The sequence below is a fragment of the Rhinopithecus bieti genome, unplaced genomic scaffold (genome assembly GCF_001698545.2).
Source record: "Rhinopithecus bieti isolate Rb0 unplaced genomic scaffold, ASM169854v2 scaffold_5191, whole genome shotgun sequence".
Lineage (NCBI taxonomy): Eukaryota > Metazoa > Chordata > Mammalia > Primates > Cercopithecidae > Rhinopithecus > Rhinopithecus bieti.
In genome coordinates, this window is record NW_016804727.1 from 201,522 (window position 1) to 220,724 (window position 19,203).

The 19,203-nt window shown below is 37.1% G+C and overlaps 1 protein-coding gene across 1 annotated transcript in view; it reads left to right on the forward strand.

The window, feature by feature from the left end:
• Window positions 1–19,203, forward strand: part of CALCR (calcitonin receptor) — a 62,047-nt gene that overhangs the window by 24,006 nt on the left and 18,838 nt on the right. The window contains exon 6 of the mRNA XM_017870296.1: window positions 14,542–14,695. Within this exon, the coding sequence (XP_017725785.1) occupies window positions 14,542–14,695 (154 nt within the window). The remainder of the gene's footprint in view (window positions 1–14,541; window positions 14,696–19,203) is intronic.

Sequence of the window (19,203 nt, forward strand, 5' to 3'; positions counted from 1 at the left end):
GAGGAGGAGGAGGAGGAGGAGAAAGAGGAAGGGAGAAGGGAGAAGGGAGAAGGGAGGAAGGAAGAAAGAAAACCAGCCAAAAAAAATTGGGGAAAGAGAAGTTATTGGACATTGTCAATCTACAAATATTCATTGAAATTGCAACTAACATGAGAACGACAACCACAGTCATAAATAAAGAAAAGTGTATCTATCAGCATGTCATCTGTCAGTACTCGGGCATATGTTTTCTTCAAAAAAATACAAATTTTTAAAGACACTTTGTTCTTAAGCAAACTAAAGACAGACAGAGGGGTGAGTTTTTGTGTGTGTTTATTGTTGTTGTTGTTGTTGTTGTTTGCTTGTTTTCATTTTGGACCAATTCAGGGTCACTGAATCAGCAATCATTTTCCTCACCAATGCCCATGGGAATATATTAAAAAGTTATTTTTTAAAGAGGAAGGCTGCCTCATCCCAAATGTTGTCACACTATTTCTATGCGTTTTTTGTTGTTGTTGTTATTATTTTGTTGAGGGTAAGGAAAACACACACACACACACACACACACACACAATGCCTTGTCCTCACTTTCAGTGGAGAATCTCTGTGGATCTGTGGTCCTTTTCCCCTTTAAAAGTTTCTTCCCTGGGTAGTTTTTGGAAAGTTAATTATCTCCTGAACGGCCATGGGTGAGAATCTTATTCCTTCCACGTTCTTTTTTTTAAAAAAGTTAAACTCAGAATAACTCATGGCATAAAGAAGGGCTGAATACATCCTCAGTTTATTGAGTGATGTGAAAATTGCCCATTGTTATTTGTGTCATTTGAGCATTTCATTTCCATAATATCTGAAATGTTGCTTTATTTTTTTTTGTTCTATGTGCTCGTTCGATGATCTTCATGTAGAAAGTCAGGAGGCAGAATTAAAAGCATTGTTCTTGCTGCATCTAAAGGAAGCTAGCAGGATATTTGTCATTTTTTTTAGAAATAAATTTCTCTCTAATTTTTTTATCTGGGTCTGAAAGGCACAATGCAGAGAGATTAGTTTTTACTGGAAACCTGAGCACTTTGCACCTCAGAAACTGAAACAATCTAGTCGTATTTTCTATAGCCTCTTATATAAGTAAAGTCAAATGAATTCCAAGTTCTGGAAAGCAACGTGAATGTCTTCTAACCTTTATTTTTTCAGGACAATTGAGCCACCAGGCTATGTCAGAGCTTCTTCTTAGGTAGGCACAGGAAGATTAGCTTAGAATGGATGCTCAGAGCCAAGACACTAGAGAAGACAAAACCCAGGGTGGAAACTGGACTCTTGCCCAGTCCAAGGGAGGCTGGTGCAAGGGAGAATATATAAATATGAAAGAGGTAATCACGATAGCAGAGTTTTTGAGATGAGTGGTCAATGGTAAATAAAACCAGATTGAAATGATCTATTTCAGTAGCTTATGGAAAAAAAACTAGATTGGGAACGAAAGTGTATGATGCATTTGAAGGACAATGCAGAAAGAGTAATGCCAAGATGTGGTAATGGAATGAAGTATCCTACCCTGGCCATTTATGCTACTTCACTTTACTTGCATGTCAAAATCAATAAATGATCTTTTAACCAAGGTCACATGGTGCAGAAAAGTATAGAGGATTTCTTTACTCCTTTTTAAAGTTATTATTTATAATTGGATGCTTTCTCATACAAATTTGAAGGAGAATCTCTTCCTAAAGTGGATATAAACATATACCTATTCTCCAGTTTCCTTCATTTGGCCGATCTTGGTGGTACCACTACACATGAAATCAGTGACTTACAAATGGTATCTTGTGACATCTTTTACATAGCAAGTATTCATCTCAAAATTTGCAGTTAGCTTCCCCTGCTTTGAGAAGGCTGTCATGAATTTAGTGCAGAATTTGTTATATATTTGTTTTTATTGCCTAAGAGCTTCAATTGAGATGCTAGAGGTTTTGCACACTCTGTTAGGGTATGTTGGATTATTGCTGGAAAGTTGTGAAGTGACACTCGAATTTGATATTTGTTGTGCTTAGCTGGATTAGTCCAAATTGCATCATTGTTCTTGCTGAACTGCAGGATCTAAATCCTCGCTCTTCTACTTAGCAGATTAATCTTTAATATTGAGTAAGTTACTTAACCTCACCGTGCCTTACTTTCCTAATGGAGATCATAATACTACCTTTCTCATAAAGCTGTCTGTGAAAAATAAGCCAATATTCCTAAAGTCCACAAAACATCATCTGGCACACAACTCTCAAAAATCAGCTATCATTATTTGTATTATCATTGTTAGCTTTATTATTAGGGCTTTATCACCTGTCAATTACTAACCGTGGCACCTTATTCATTTCTGTGTGATATAGCACAGGAGGTGTGAAACTCAGAGCATTTGTAAAACACTGCTTGATTCTAAAAGGGACTAAGTATAAAAGTAGAATACACATATGTAGAGGCTTGTAAATCACAAATAACCTCAAGAGCTGTGGTCTGAAAATATACAGCTAAATCAATGGTGGCTTGAGAATCCCCAGTGAAGGGTGATATAAGACTCTTACTATACCGTATAGAGAACAAACCCTGAGAGTAGTAAGTGGTTAACTTTTATTCCCCTACCACATTTCTTTGTTGTTGTTGTTGTTATGTTTTTTAATCAGAATTGTGTATAGCCTAACCTTCTGTTTGCTCTGGCATTGTCTTCCTAACACTTCCAAAGTGCTTCCTTTGCCAATTTCAGGATCATCTCCCACTGTATTTATCTCAAATGAGACTTTGTTCTCCAGTGTTTGTTTTTAATTCTTTTCCTAAACACACCAAATCACAACTACACAGTTCCACAAAGTCAAACTCATTTTCTCTGAGACTTTATCAGGAATCATCTCAAGATTGCACAACAGACTCACTTTTAATTGAAAATGTTACATCCTTAAATTCCTCTGAGGAAAGATTGCAGCCCTTTCCTACATAGCTGCTTACTGCTAGACTTTCTGATGAGGTTTCTACTTCATTCAGCTGGCTTTAAAGACAGTACAAGTTGATAGTTTTCCAGGTGAGATGAGGGTCTTTTTGTCCCTTAGTTTATTAACTGAACTGGCATGTTGACAAAAAGGTCTGTAATTCTCCTTATGAGGTTTTAAAATATATGTGAATCAAAGTCAGGATGTTTCTCATTGCACTGTGAGTTTACTGCAACAGGAGTTTACAACAGGAGTTGCAGTAAATTCACTGCAACAAGTACTGAGGAGGCCCTCTCTGAACCCTAAATTCTTCCAAGATGTGGTCTGCATCAGCATCACCTGGGCTGCGGTTAGAGATGCAGAATCTCATGTAGGCTTTTACAGGGGCATCTTGCATGGAGTTGAGGTCTGGGGTACGGGTCCTGTCACCCAGGTAGTGAGCATAGTACCCAATAGTTGGTTTCCCAACCCACATCTTCCTCTCTCCCTCTTGCCTCTACTAGTCCCCAGTCTCTGTTGTTTCCATGTTTATGTTCTTGTGTGATCAATGTTTAACTCTCACTTATAAAAGAGAACATGTGATACTTGGTTTCCTGTTCTTGCATTAATTAAGATAATGGCCTCCAGAAGCATTTATGTTGCTGCAGAGGACATTACCTCATTCTTTCTTATGTCTACATGGTATTCCATGGTGTATATATATCTTCTGTATCTATAATGAAAGGAGAACTTTAAAAAACTAAAAAATAAAATTAAAAGATTATTATGTTTAAATAAATAAATAAAAAATGCAGAATCTCAAGCCCCACACCACAGCTTCTGAATCAGAATCTCAAATTCTTTCTCATGGACAAGGGCAGACTGGTGAAAAACGAAACTTACATGATGACCGCATGAAGTGGGACCCTTTCCATCTTTTTTTTAGGTTTGTTTGCTCTGTAATTGCTCTTCTTCTGAGGAAACACAGTTTGGGATGGAGGGATGGAGAGAACGGACTCTGAGTATATTTGATTCAGACAAAGCTTATTTTCTTTTAATTGAAATGATAAGGGGAGCAGAAAAGGACGATCTTTTAAATGAGCCCCATGTAAAGATGGTTATTGTAGAAAAAATATTCAATTGCATACATAAATAGTACTTCAATGGCAAGCATCCTTCTTAGTGTCACATGTAATTGAATTCGGCTGATAAATAAGCTTTGCATGCTTCTTCATGAGAAAAACTGCTTATGGGTTTTACATGTAATAAGTTCAAGGGCTTTGAAAAGTTCTGGATGATTTGCATGCAGTGTAAATAATTTTAAAAAGGTGAACTATTGTTACAAAGTGAAAGCAAGTATACTATCAAAATTTAACTACAATGTTTACAGGCAACTATATTGTTAAATATTTTTTTTTGAGCATTATCTCAAGACCAGAAAGGCATTAACATAAACTACAAATCATGAAGGCAGGAAGTGTCTCAGAAAAAAAAAAAAGTGTTACAACTAAATAGATAAACTGGGGGAAAAAGATTACTCCTGAAATGTAGATGGACTGTTATTGAGCTACATATCCTGTAATATCTGAATCATATAAGACCTACTTTTTGAAGAAAATTGTTTTATTTAAAATTTCCCATATGATTACCCTACTACCATAATTTTCATGTGATGTTACAGAGTATATATTACAGTGGTTCATTATCTAAAATTGATTAAAAATAAAATGGTGATGGCTGAGTAGCTCCTGTCTGGCAAAAACCTCTCACAGATAACAACTACAAACCCTGAACAAAATATAAAAAGAAATTATCTGAAGATCCTGGAGAGAGACCAAGACAGGGAGATGCTAGAAAGAAGATGAGACTTTAAAATGGAAATAGTTGTGAGTAGAGTTCCCATGGTTTTATCCCTTTCCAGGACAGGTAAAACTCTGATAGAAAACTCTCAATTTTACTGACTTGAATAATAGAAGACAGAATTTAGGCCACCTACAGCTCCCCAAAAGTGAAGAAAATAAATCTCAAAAAGAAGAGAGTCAGAGAAGACGGTCCTCAGATTCTGTGTATACATTTATGTGTGGTCTTTTACTGACCCCATAACCATGTGAATGTGAAGGAGCCCATGAGCATGTCACACTTGTTCAATATGTATTTTTTAGTGTATGAATGAAAGGATGATCTAGTAGCCATACCCTTCATAGAACACTCCAACAAGCTAGAATACCCCATATCAAATTTATTTACTTTAAGAGGTCTGACAGAGAAAAACAACATCTCAAGGTAGGATTAGGGCACCTTTACTAATCTTTAAAGGAGCTTTTTCCATTGTCCCATTGTTTGACATTTGAAAGTTTTTTAACACTTGAGTAATGAACCACAGTAAACTTTGTTCCAGATGAAAAGTGTTCTTTTATGTTGTAAAGCGAAAGGATAGATGGAAAAGGATAGCTTAAAGAATGCTACGAAATGGTGCAAATGGCCATTGAATATTCATATGCCCCTTGGGCAGTCTTTGTGTATACCCAAAGGCACATATGCATGCCCAGTCTGAAGACCATAGTTCAAAGGGAAATACCTGTTCGACCAAGACTGCAGGGGATAAATGACAGGGTATAGCAGATCTTAGGCCTGCTATCCTCTAAAGAACCCACACTGGAAACCTAGAAAAACTTGACAAAAATTTAAGATGCCCCCACAGGAATTCACCCAGCATTTTAAGTTTTCTATTGATGTCAGCAGCCTGACCCTTGCAGGTATGTACTGATCTTTGCAGACATTTGTAAGAATTAATGTGCTGTTAGGTTAAAAGTTCCCTGGAATTTATTTGTCAGATCATAGATAAGCAGCTCTTGTTTGGATACTTGATAAAATAATATCGAATTAGGAGTTAAAATATTTTCAATCAAACAACATTATAAACACTACCAAAAGCCATATTCATTTTGATTTAATAAGCAACTGCTGCTCACTCTCTATATAAATATTATTGGGTTTAAGTCCTGAGGGTGGAGATGGAAGAGGCCACAGAGACATAAAAATGGATCAGGTAGAAACATATTTAACAGCAATTACATGTTGACTCAATATGTAATCTAGATATACATTAAATAAAACTTAATAAAAAAATTAACCTGACCAATTTAACCAACATAGACCATAAATCTTTACTATTCAGTCTCTCTTAAAATGTCTATTCCTTCAGGTAAAATATTTAGAAATTGACTTATTGATTCGTCTTCACCTACTCAAGTAAACATCACTTCACACTCTTCCTTCTGTGCTAAAGCGAACTGATGAGAAAAGTTTTAGAAGCTTCAGGGAAATGTAAATAATTATCTTTAATCATTAGAGATCATGCTGAACATATAGCAAAGTTTATTTCTGTTTTGAAACAAAACTTGGCAGAAGTAAAATTGGCAGCTTTGATTCAGTGCAAAGTATTTTGGAGTTGGTACTCTTTAGACCATTTCAAAATAACTTTTAAATATTTTATTTATTAATATGTTTCTATAGTGGGGTATGTGGTTTTAGTTGTTTGCTGTAAGTTTCCAGACATATTTATTTGGCCCCCTGATAACTAAAGAAATGGGGAAGATACTCTTCAGGATCTTCATTTTGCCTCAGTTTTGTCCATGTGAATTTGAAAAGTAAATTAATAGTCAGTCACCTCTTTTACTATAAAGTAACCTATATTGCAGCCCCAAAAATAGAAAATAGAAAAGTTGGAAGAAGAGTAGAATGTGTGTGACTTTGGCAGAATCTGCTAATCTGTTCCTTGTAAATTTTCACACAAACTGGGTAGATTATTTAATATTAATAACACAAGCCCTACTAGTTTGATCCATTTTTTCTCCTCTGACTCAACTGAGAAGAGAATTTTTAACTGTCTTAAAGTAGGCTACAAAAATTACCTTTTCTAGAAATCATTGTACATTGTGGCACTTATTTGTTTATGTATGTGTCTCCCCACCTGAAGGTAACTTCCTTGATTGCAAGCATTGAACTTTATTTTTGTAGCCCTAGCCCAGGATTGGACACAAAAATGCAAGCACAGTTACTGCATCAAACTTAGCCACCGTTTTGAAAAACCAAAAGATCTTATCTAAAGTGTGCATTTTAATCAAATCCTGGCAGAATATAGGAAACATATGGCTGTTCTTTTTAATTGTCCTTTGCCAAATGTGTTTTACAGCAAAACAAAACTAAAACATCTCACAAAATTTTCCTTAATGTGTTATTATACCTAACCATATGAAATCAACACAGAAGTTGAATCTAATACCCCAATTTTACCAATGAGAGGGAGAAATTGCAGTTGTGTGTGTGTGTGTGTGTGTGTGTGTGTGAAAGCTAAGAGTTTTTGTGCACACGAAATGTATCATGAGATTTAAGTATACCCTGATAATGAAATATGCACAGGCTTGGCCCTTGCCAAAGTTTTCAGAGTGCTTACTTTTGGCAACACTTCCCTGGGTCTTCTCTTTGTGAACCTGTCAAGATGGTAAATTTCTTAGGAGTAGGGACTCTGACAACTTTGGATCTTCTAGCCTACTGCCTGCAATACAATACAAGCTCAATAAATATTTGATAAATCACATTCCAAATCTGCATTCTCTGTGATCCCCCAACCCCTCAATTTTCCTACTGTATGATTTCAGAGAGTGATAGGGTAAAATGTGTGTGTAATCCCTTCCTGAGGTGTTGGCATTTTAGCAAGGAAAACAGCTTTAAGCGAAAGAAATGAAACCATATGGCATTTCAGGCATTCTGAAGATGATGGAAGGCATTCTGAAAGGCAAGATAGTATTCCTTAGCTCCCTGTTATACCTGGCAATAGGCCTGTGGTGCAAATGGTGCCAAGAATAGTTCATGGTGGATTTTCAATTGCTTAAAAGTAGGACATAGGCCATGATCATTGCTTTTCGTTGTTTTCACAGATCAGCTCTGGTCTCCTTTCGATTTCTCATACTGAAGGTCTTCCTCTACCCCCACCACAACAGAAAAACACCTCAAAACTTTGATTATCTATTATAAGGTTGCTCTTTTCTTAAAAAACAAAAATTCCAAAGCAGTTTACATTTGGAAGCACTCTTTGCCCCCTTATCAACGGTTCTTGAACATATTGCCACACAAGATTTCCTATGTTGTGTAGATCAGAGGAATTTTCTTAAGTGTCCTTGAAAAATATAATAGGAAATAAATTCACTGCTGAGCATCTATCTTGTATAAAGTTTTGAGGTTGACTTGATTCATTAGACTGAGGAAAAACTGTTCTATAATTCTGATTCCATTTTAATCAAATTATTATAAGTGCCCTTTGGGGCATTTTGTGGAAAAGATAGATTAAATAGTGTACCCAGTCAAAAAACTAAAGGATCCCTTCCACTTGAAAGTTACATACTGCTCAACAAACTGTATATTTTTATTAAAACATGAACTAGTAGTAAGGGCACTGAATAGTGTTACGACTCACTGAAGCCAAAATGGATAGTATGATTTTTACTTACATATCATTCACAGTGGCAATTATATCTTTTTATGTTAATGAAGAAAATAAAATAGAGCATAACTCTCAAATTTTATCTACTTTTGGCTTCAAGTATTTCTTATTTTACTTGGGAGTGATGCATTTATATTATTTGAATATAGATTTTTATCTTGCAATTTGGGAGATCATACTACTTTAAACAAAATTACACTGGTGTGACTTACCTTTAGAAAGCTAGTGAAAAGTTGCTTAGCTTATTTGATCTGAGAGTGACTTCCTTAATACCCCATGCTACTAATTAAGAAACCATCTCAGAATGGCGGTAGGGACTAACCCTAATCAAGAGACCCCATCATTTTGTTTAATGCCTGGTTTACTCCACCCTTGATGGAAAGGTTACAATTAAGTCAGGGGCTATATGACAATATCTTATTCATGTTGATACTCCCAGAGCTGGCTTAGTTCCTGGCTCATAGCAGGTGTTCCATAAATGTTTGTTCAATGCAACTGAATNTTGGAGTTGGTACTCTTTAGACCATTTCAAAATAACTTTTAAATATTTTATTTATTAATATATTTCTATAGTGGGGTATGTGGTTTTAGTTGTTTGCTGTAAGTTTCCAGACATATTTATTTGGCCCCTGATAACTAAAGAAATGGGGAAGATACTCTTCAGGATCTTCATTTTGCCTCAGTTTTGTCCATGTGAATTTGAAAAGTAAATTAATAGTCAGTCACCTCTTTTACTATAAAGTAACCTATATTGCAGCCCCAAAATAGAAAATAGAAAAGTTGGAAGAAGAGTAGAATGTGTGTGACTTTGGCAGAATCTGCTAATCTGTTCCTTGTAAATTTTCACACAAACTGGGTAGATTATTTAATATTAATAACACAAGCCCTACTAGTTTGATCCATTTTTTCTCCTCTGACTCAACTGAGAAGAGAATTTTAACTGTCTTAAAGTAGGCTACAAAATTACCTTTTCTAGAAATCATTGTACATTGTGGCACTTATTTGTTTATGTATGTGTCTCCCCACCTGAAGGTAACTTCCTTGATTGCAAGCATTGAACTTTATTTTGTAGCCCTAGCCCAGGATTGGACACAAAATGCAAGCACAGTTACTGCATCAAACTTAGCCACCGTTTTGAAAACCAAAAGATCTTATCTAAAGTGTGCATTTTAATCAAATCCTGGCAGAATATAGGAAACATATGGCTGTTCTTTTAATTGTCCTTTGCCAAATGTGTTTTACAGCAAAACAAAACTAAAACATCTCACAAAATTTTCCTTAATGTGTTATTATACCTAACCATATGAAATCAACACAGAAGTTGAATCTAATACCCCAATTTTACCAATGAGAGGGAGAAATTGCAGTTGTGTGTGTGTGTGTGTGTGTGTGTGTGTGAAAGCTAAGAGTTTTGTGCACACGAAATGTATCATGAGATTTAAGTATACCCTGATAATGAAATATGCACAGGCTTGGCCCTTGCCAAAGTTTTCAGAGTGCTTACTTTTGGCAACACTTCCCTGGGTCTTCTCTTTGTGAACCTGTCAAGATGGTAAATTTCTTAGGAGTAGGGACTCTGACAACTTTGGATCTTCTAGCCTACTGCCTGCAATACAATACAAGCTCAATAAATATTTGATAAATCACATTCCAAATCTGCATTCTCTGTGATCCCCAACCCCTCAATTTTCCTACTGTATGATTTCAGAGAGTGATAGGGTAAAATGTGTGTGTAATCCCTTCCTGAGGTGTTGGCATTTTAGCAAGGAAAACAGCTTTAAGCGAAAGAAATGAAACCATATGGCATTTCAGGCATTCTGAAGATGATGGAAGGCATTCTGAAAGGCAAGATAGTATTCCTTAGCTCCCTGTTATACCTGGCAATAGGCCTGTGGTGCAAATGGTGCCAAGAATAGTTCATGGTGGATTTTCAATTGCTTAAAAGTAGGACATAGGCCATGATCATTGCTTTTCGTTGTTTTCACAGATCAGCTCTGGTCTCCTTTCGATTTCTCATACTGAAGGTCTTCCTCTACCCCACCACAACAGAAAACACCTCAAAACTTTGATTATCTATTATAAGGTTGCTCTTTTCTTAAAAAACAAAATTCCAAAGCAGTTTACATTTGGAAGCACTCTTTGCCCCTTATCAACGGTTCTTGAACATATTGCCACACAAGATTTCCTATGTTGTGTAGATCAGAGGAATTTTCTTAAGTGTCCTTGAAAATATAATAGGAAATAAATTCACTGCTGAGCATCTATCTTGTATAAAGTTTTGAGGTTGACTTGATTCATTAGACTGAGGAAAACTGTTCTATAATTCTGATTCCATTTTAATCAAATTATTATAAGTGCCCTTTGGGGCATTTTGTGGAAAAGATAGATTAAATAGTGTACCCAGTCAAAAAACTAAAGGATCCCTTCCACTTGAAAGTTACATACTGCTCAACAAACTGTATATTTTATTAAAACATGAACTAGTAGTAAGGGCACTGAATAGTGTTACGACTCACTGAAGCCAAAATGGATAGTATGATTTTACTTACATATCATTCACAGTGGCAATTATATCTTTTATGTTAATGAAGAAAATAAAATAGAGCATAACTCTCAAATTTTATCTACTTTTGGCTTCAAGTATTTCTTATTTTACTTGGGAGTGATGCATTTATATTATTTGAATATAGATTTTATCTTGCAATTTGGGAGATCATACTACTTTAAACAAAATTACACTGGTGTGACTTACCTTTAGAAAGCTAGTGAAAAGTTGCTTAGCTTATTTGATCTGAGAGTGACTTCCTTAATACCCCATGCTACTAATTAAGAAACCATCTCAGAATGGCGGTAGGGACTAACCCTAATCAAGAGACCCCATCATTTTGTTTAATGCCTGGTTTACTCCACCCTTGATGGAAAGGTTACAATTAAGTCAGGGGCTATATGACAATATCTTATTCATGTTGATACTCCCAGAGCTGGCTTAGTTCCTGGCTCATAGCAGGTGTTCCATAAATGTTTGTTCAATGCAACTGAATTACCTTGAATATCTTGGGCACAGGATTCTTAACCAGGGGCCTAAATTAGAAATTCCGGAAAATAGTTTGAAAACAAAAAGAGAGATGAGGTATGGTTATGTGCATTTGTTAAAAAATTCTCAAGTGACACTGATAAACCACCTTAGTTACGAAACACTGATCTAAGTGCTAAACTATTTTTGTGAAAAATTCTAATAACTTGATCACCTGGATATTTCTAATTATTTTCATGAGGTGTTTATTTTAAAAATGAATAGACTGGTGATTTTCAAAATTTGTGTGAGCTTTGGAGGCCTTTACCTCCAAACAATATCTTACGCCAAACCCAAATATGGTCAATTCTCATTTTTATTCATGAATTTCATCTTTGAAAATTTGTTTTTTCCTATAAATTATTTGTAACCCCCAAATCAATACTAGCAGATTCACTATCATTCACAGACACTCACAGTCCAGAAATTGGAGCCACCTGATGTGCAGCTCCCAGCTGAGGTTAAACAAGGCAATGCTCTGTGCCTTCTTGTTTCAGTTCTCATACTATAAACAAATGTCCTTTTTGTGGTCTATTTATTGCCACGATTTTTACATTTTTATGAATTTTGTTGGTGATTTTACTGTTTTAAATAGCCCCCCAAGCATAATATTGAAGTGCTGTATGGTGTTCCTAAGTACAAGAAAGCGGTGATGTGGCTTACAGAGAATATGTGTGTGTCAGTGAAGTTTTCTTCAGGTAGAAGTTATAGTGCTATTGACTGAGAGTTTGGTGTGAATGAAGCAGCAACATACGTTAAATAAGGTGTCTTTAAACAAAACACATAAAACAAAGTTAGCTATCCATTGCTGGATGAAAATGTTGTGACCAGAGGCTTATAGGAACCTAACCATGTGTTTCCCCTAGAAGCAATGGCTCAGTATTTGCTATTTCAGTTTTTGAAGCAACTTTATAGACTATAACTACTGAAAATAACAATAATTAACTGTATATAAAACTTGAAGCCGGCCGGGCGCAGTGGCTGTGGATCAACGCTGTAATCCCAGCCCACTTTGGGGAGGCCGAGGGACGGGCGAATCACGAGGTCAGGAGTCGAGACCATCCTGGCCCTACACGCGCTGAAACCCGTCTCTTACTAAATACAAAAACTAGCGTGGGCGAGGTGGGCAGGGCGGCCTGTAGTCCCAGCCTACTCGCCCGGGAGCTGAGGGCAGGGAGAATTGGCGTAAACCCGGGAGGCCGGAGCTTGGCAGTGGCTGGCGATCTGGCCAACCGCCACTCCAGTCCGGGCGATCAGAGCGCGACTCCGGGCCTCAAAAAAAAAAAAAAAAAAAAAACAAACTGAAGCCAAAATTGCTTCTGGGTGACAAAGGCATAAGACCATCATCTTTGTTTTCTTCCCATCTCCTTCTGCCCACATGACAGCCTTCAAAACGTATGCTTAATTTCTGGATCCAGAAGGAATAGGACTTTAAAATAAGAATAGTCTTCCAAATGAATCCAGAGTAACAACTGAATTTCATATTTTACTTATATATTTGGGTGTTAGGTAAATATAGCAAGTACTCGCTTAGAAAATACAAAACTAACATTATATTAAATCAAATAATCCCAGTTAGGAAGGTAATCAGATGGGGGGAAGGGAAGCCAGTGCTTTTCTGAGCCAAATATAAATTGCTTTTAGATTACCTGGTGTTTTTAATTATCTGCACCACTGTACCACTTTGGTCAGAATCAGAGGTTGATTCTACCTCTGACAATGCCATATCTGCCTTCTCCTGGGCCCAGGGGGCTTTTCCTTATGTTCAATAAACCCTGATAGAAAAGGAAACACAATAGAATATCTGTTGGCTCAGCACAACAGGTTCTGAGTAAACGAATTACTACTCTTATGCATTAAATAAAATGCATGGTTTGGAAAAGGTTGCTACAGTACTGAAAGTCACTTCATGGCTATCTTGCTTTTTAATGAAAAGGCCTAAAATGCAGTCAAATTCAAAATAAGAAGCAACATAATGTAAAACAGAGTATTTGGTAAAATAATAGTAATGCAAATAACTACTCCCTAATACCTAAGATTTTGAATGCTAAATTCTGTTGTCATTATTGTTGTTGTTATAGTTGTTAAGAGATAAGCACAGCTAAGTACCCTCAGTCAGGCATCCTCAACTGGGGGTATTTTGCTCCCCAGGGGAGATTGGGCAACATCTGGAGACACTTTTGATTGTCAAGAGTGTGTGGGAGATGCTACTAATATCTAGTGGATAGAAATTAGTTATACTGCTAAACTCCCAACAATATACAAGGCAGCCCCCACAACAACAACAAAAAACTACTCCAAAGTGCTAATGTACCAAGATGAAAAGTCCTATTCCAGGAGTGACCAGTGAATAAAAGTATTCCATTATGCAGTATAAGCAATGGTTATTTCTATACAGACAACAATATTGATCTGACTCTTCTAAGGGTATAGCTCCTATATCTGCATAGTTCTCAGCAAGGATGTCATCCTAATCTCTGTGCCCGGAGAGGACTTGATCCCAATATGTAAACCAAAGCTCCCATATGAAAACAAAAGCATAAACAGCAGCTAGGCTCAGCATATCCCCTGGGTTTAGATGTGAAATTTATCACCTGACTCTCTCCTCTTTACTGCTAAAGGGACATCATCAACAAATCAGTGAATTTCAGGAGGAGCATTAAAAATATCTGGGTTATTTGCTTCATTGACCATAGAAAAGGGGCCATAAAAGTCATGCATCAAATCCCTAGATAGTGCCTAAGATTATGAGTCTGACTAATTGAAGGAAAATGATCCCATCTGTGTAAGTCCCCAGAATGTAACAAGGAAGAACATTTTGTAGACTAGTTTTCCACTGGCTTATTTGGCTATTTACATGTAATACCAGTGATCTGTGCATTCACTCTGATTTGTGGGTATAGCGGGTGGCACATGTTTACAGATGCTTGGGAAACTGCCTTGCAAGCTGAATGCAGATACTTTGGCTTCTTTTCACATTTACTCTGTGTTCACTGCCAGATCTTTATCTATGTCTTCCTCTGAGTATCTTCCTTTCTTTCTGACAGGTGAGCTGCAAGATTTTGCATTTTTTCCACCAGTACATGATGGCCTGCAACTATTTCTGGATGCTCTGTGAAGGGATCTATCTTCATACACTCATCGTCATGGCCGTGTTTACTGAGAAGCAACGCTTGCGGTGGTATTATCTCTTGGGCTGGGGTATGTATTTTCTGCAGCTAAGTTTTGAGCCACTTTCACCTCTGTCTGTATGCTTTCAGTCTTCTTCTAGTCTTGGTCTCAGAGAATAGAGTCAAGTCCCAGGTCCTTCAAGGAATGATGGAACATAGGTACTGGCAGGAGTTCAGTCTCCAAAAGACTTGTAGAAGCTCTTTAACAACCTCAATCCAACTGTGCTGAACATGAGGGTCTGCACAGAGAAGGAAGGTATGACTATAAGGGTGACTTCCAAAGAAACAAACCTAGCTAATAATGGACACAAAACGTTCGGTTATTGAGAGAAGATCTGATTAGGCCTCCTTCTGCTTTATTCATCACGTTTGTAGAGCAAAGGAGAATTTCACCTTTTGAATTATGTACCTCCCCTATCCTGGTTTCATTTTCCTTCCTCAATAACATTTCTTCCTGTCAATCCATCAGCAGGATTCCTCCAGTGAAAGCTCAGGAAGCGGAGTCCAGCTGAGAAGCAGATATAACCACATGGGCTTCCAAGTAGAGCCGGTGTGACATCACAGCACATGGCAATGGCTCAGGAAAGCTTAGGGCTGGATTATTTAAGCTGTGGCTGCTTCTATACAAACTAAGGGAGGGTGCTGAAGTCCTTCAGGGATGCTCTAGAATTGCTCCCTTCCCCCCAGGGCTGCTGAAAGTCCAGCTCCCCCTGGTGGAAGGGAACTGAACAGAAGGTGAGGCAATGAAAGAAAATTAAATGCTGCAATAAAAACACCTACTGCCTTATCAAAAAAAAAGTTTCAGCCTTACCTTGAAACTTCCATACCAGAGGAGGAACTCACGGGCCATCCCTCACTGACTATAGAGCCAAAGGCTTCTCTCACCACATCCACACCACATGATGGGTGACTGTGACTCTGAGAGCAGAGGCTGTGGATGGCCTTCAACTAAGCTTGACCTTTAATGCAGCAGGCTGGGGAGTCCCTCCAAATACTGGTAAGAGAGGAGAGATGAAGTGAGGAGGGAGGATAATCCAAGGGATTTTTAAAAACATCACCCTTTGTATTTAAAGCCCTGCCCAACAGGCATTGTCACCAACTTTATAGAAATGTGCTTGGGAAGTCATATAAGCAGCCTGGAGTCTTTCCTGCAGTCTGCAAACTGCAGAAAGGGGCTGGTGTTATGCCATACTGGTTTCCATAACACCCTTACATGACAGGAGTACATGATTTTAACCAAATGCATTCCCCAAGCCCAATGGGATAATCCGATAATGGTGGGTCAGTGGGGCAGATAGGCGGGATGCCTCAAAATTGAATTGATGATGCTACAATTATCTGGTTGCAAACAACAGAGTAAGATGTTCTAACTTAAGCAAATGCAGAGAAGTTGTCAGAATCTAGTGTATCTCATGGAATCCAAGGGCAGAAATATAGCCAGGCAACTAAAAGGGCTGTAGCCTGGGACCAGATAAACCAGGAGCTCTCTCCCTCTGCCTTTTGTCTTTGTTTTTCCTCTGCATATCTGTTTTTACCCTTCTCTTTCTTTACAGACCATAAACCACAGGGTCTCTGTTCCCTCCAGTTCATAGTAAATATATCTTGCCCCATAGTTTCCTGAGTACACATGTTTCTGTTCTAGGCACTCACAGAAACTAAATGCTCATCTTTAAGTTCCAGTTCTGAATAGCAGGACAAGAGAATCTGATTGATCCAACTGAAGGCAGATAGCCTACCCTGGTTCAATAAACTGTAGCCAAGAAAATTGAGGGGGATGTTGTCACATAGTGTGAACATGTCTAGGGATAGTGAACCCTCCAGCAAAGGACTGAGAAAGGGGTCCTTGTGAACTGTACAGGCTGTCTAGGATATGCACCAGATCACCTCATCTGCATGGCTGCTCCCTTACACGGAGCAGCTGTTAAGGAAGCAGCTGCACCCTGTTTCCTTAACCATCCAGTGAGGTTAGAAATCAGGCTATCACTATCCTGCTGGTTCCACATCAGGTAACAGGTTCTCCTGCTCTTTCCTGTCCTAAAACAGGGCAAAATTTTCTCAAAATGGCCTTTTACTATTTTTTTTTCTCTTTTAGCCCCAGCCTTCCAAAGAGACTAATTTTTCTTTCCCTGGCCTTCTCATCCGTATATACACCCTCTCAACAATTTCTAGACTTCCAAATCTGGTTATGCCAAGAATAGACTCAATACAATTTAATCACTCCAATGGCAATTCTGATAATCACAATCATAATAATTGGTGCTGATCAAATGCCTTCCAAAGACATGATAATAACATTTCACCCCAAACACACACACAAATACACACTTTCTACCAGATTTATTTCCTTTGAAATAAAATCTATGGTATATTTCTTTTACCAGTTTTGATTGTTCAAAACATCTATCTGCCACACTCTGAAAATTTTTCATGGGAAAAAAAGGCTGTAAATTTATTATTGTCTGTGACATTCAGCAGAGACAAGGGCACCCTGGAAGGAACAATTTATACTGTTCTTGGAGTATCCTGATGCATTGTGAATTAGTTATAAAATTTTTTGGCATCATCATGGACAGCTCAATGAAGATATCTGCTTAAAACACATAAACAATTCAAAGGAAAAAAGGAACAAGCTGCTCAGCTGTATCAAAAACAAAAGCAATGATAACAAGTAAATTGTTTATGTGATACCTTAAGCTTCTGTAATCAACAACTATTTAAAACTTCATTAGAGTGATTCAAGTAGAATACCAAAGAACATTACACTTAGTACGGTAAGCACAGAATGGGAAGTTGCTAATCAATGGTTATACAGATTAAGTAACGCAAGATGAGTAAATTTTAGGTTTCTGCTGTACAACATTGTGCCTATAGGTAACAATATTGTACTATGCACTTAAAAATCTCTTTAGAGGACAGACCTCATGTTAATTGTTCTTGCCACAATAATATAAAAATTTAAATTAAAAAAAGAATTAGAGGGATTTGCACTTCTGTAGATAGATTTTTGGAAAGATAGTCAACCAAATAGTTCTAAAATGTAATGATTTTAGCATGCCAAAGCTAAGACTATCTTTCTACATGCACACATGCACACACACACACACACACACCCCAAAATTCCACCAAACTTGTTACCACTGAAAAATCACATTGCCAAATCTGAACTCTGAGAACAAAATTGACATATTTTAAAGCAATGGCTCCTTTCTTAGAACTTTAAGCAAGCATTATCTTTGGATGGGAGGACAATGGGTAAAATTAATACCAATTAATTTCTCAAGAAAAAAATAGCTTCACAGAAACTTTATAAAATTTAACGGAGCAAGAGAGTAAGTCTCTTCTGGATAATATTTTTATAGTCCTTTGAAAATTTTTTTCACATGAAGACAGTATGATAGGTTCTAAATTTTACAATGCCAGAAAAAAAGCAAAATCTACCTACTTAATTAAAAGAGCCTTGAAAGTTAGACTGCAGAAAATTTGGCCCAAAAAAGCCCAGTAGTATTATAGCACCTAATTTGTTTGCAGGTGATATAAAGCCCATTCATTTAATTCAGCTGTGAATAATGTTACCAACTCTAGGATTTGAAACCAATCTCAAAGAATTGTAAGAGACATTGTAAACATCAGCCACTGGGTGAACAAGTATCTGATGGTGAAATTCTGCCCAACAGAAAATCAGAGAATGGTTCTTTCAATAGTTACTCCCTTCCAAGTCTACATGGCACCACTTAGTCGTTGATTTCTCTCCAATTGAAGTAATTTCAAATACTGAAGTTTAGTTCTCAGGAAAATCATTTATTTTGCAACCCTCTTCAAACTGTTTCTTCGCCTTGGCTTGCTGTTTTCCCCTTGTTAAAATCAAAGGAAGGAAATTTCCGCCATGGATTTCTACATTGAACAAATAGAATTTATTAAATCCCTCTAAAAACAATGAACCCTACAGAGACAGGATTATTCTGAATCTTATTATCTTTGGTGGGAGGAATGGGTTGTTATGGATCTTGGGACCTTGAGAAGAATAGAAAGAAAAAAGAAAAAAACAGAAAAACAAACTACCTAAAAGGAGGCATCATAGCCAGAGGAAGGCAAAGAGCCCCGGATGTTAAAAGGTGTGGGGTCTATACTCCTCTCCAGATGAAGTAGAAAGCACTTTCCTTTCTACAAAATGGTGAGGTGGGATTCAGTTTTCCATATGCGTCTCTTTCTGTCTAATTCTAAAATATGCATCTCAAAATAAGTTCAGAGACTTTTGTTTCTGTGTCTGAGCCCAAGTGGGAAAATGGTATGTTAGAACTGCAGCGAATAACACAATCATGTTTTGTGTAAAGAAACTCAAAATTATTTCAGGCCAAACATTAAATCTATGGTCCTATTAAATATATGCTTCCTGGGTTTAAAAGCTGAGGTTGTTCTCAGGTGAAAATTCAATAGTTTGAGACCCCTTTTTGTATATAACTCACAGAAAATAAAAATGCATTGATTTAATTCTTTCCTAAGACACATTTCTTTTTTTTTCTTTCTTTTTTTTTTTTTTTT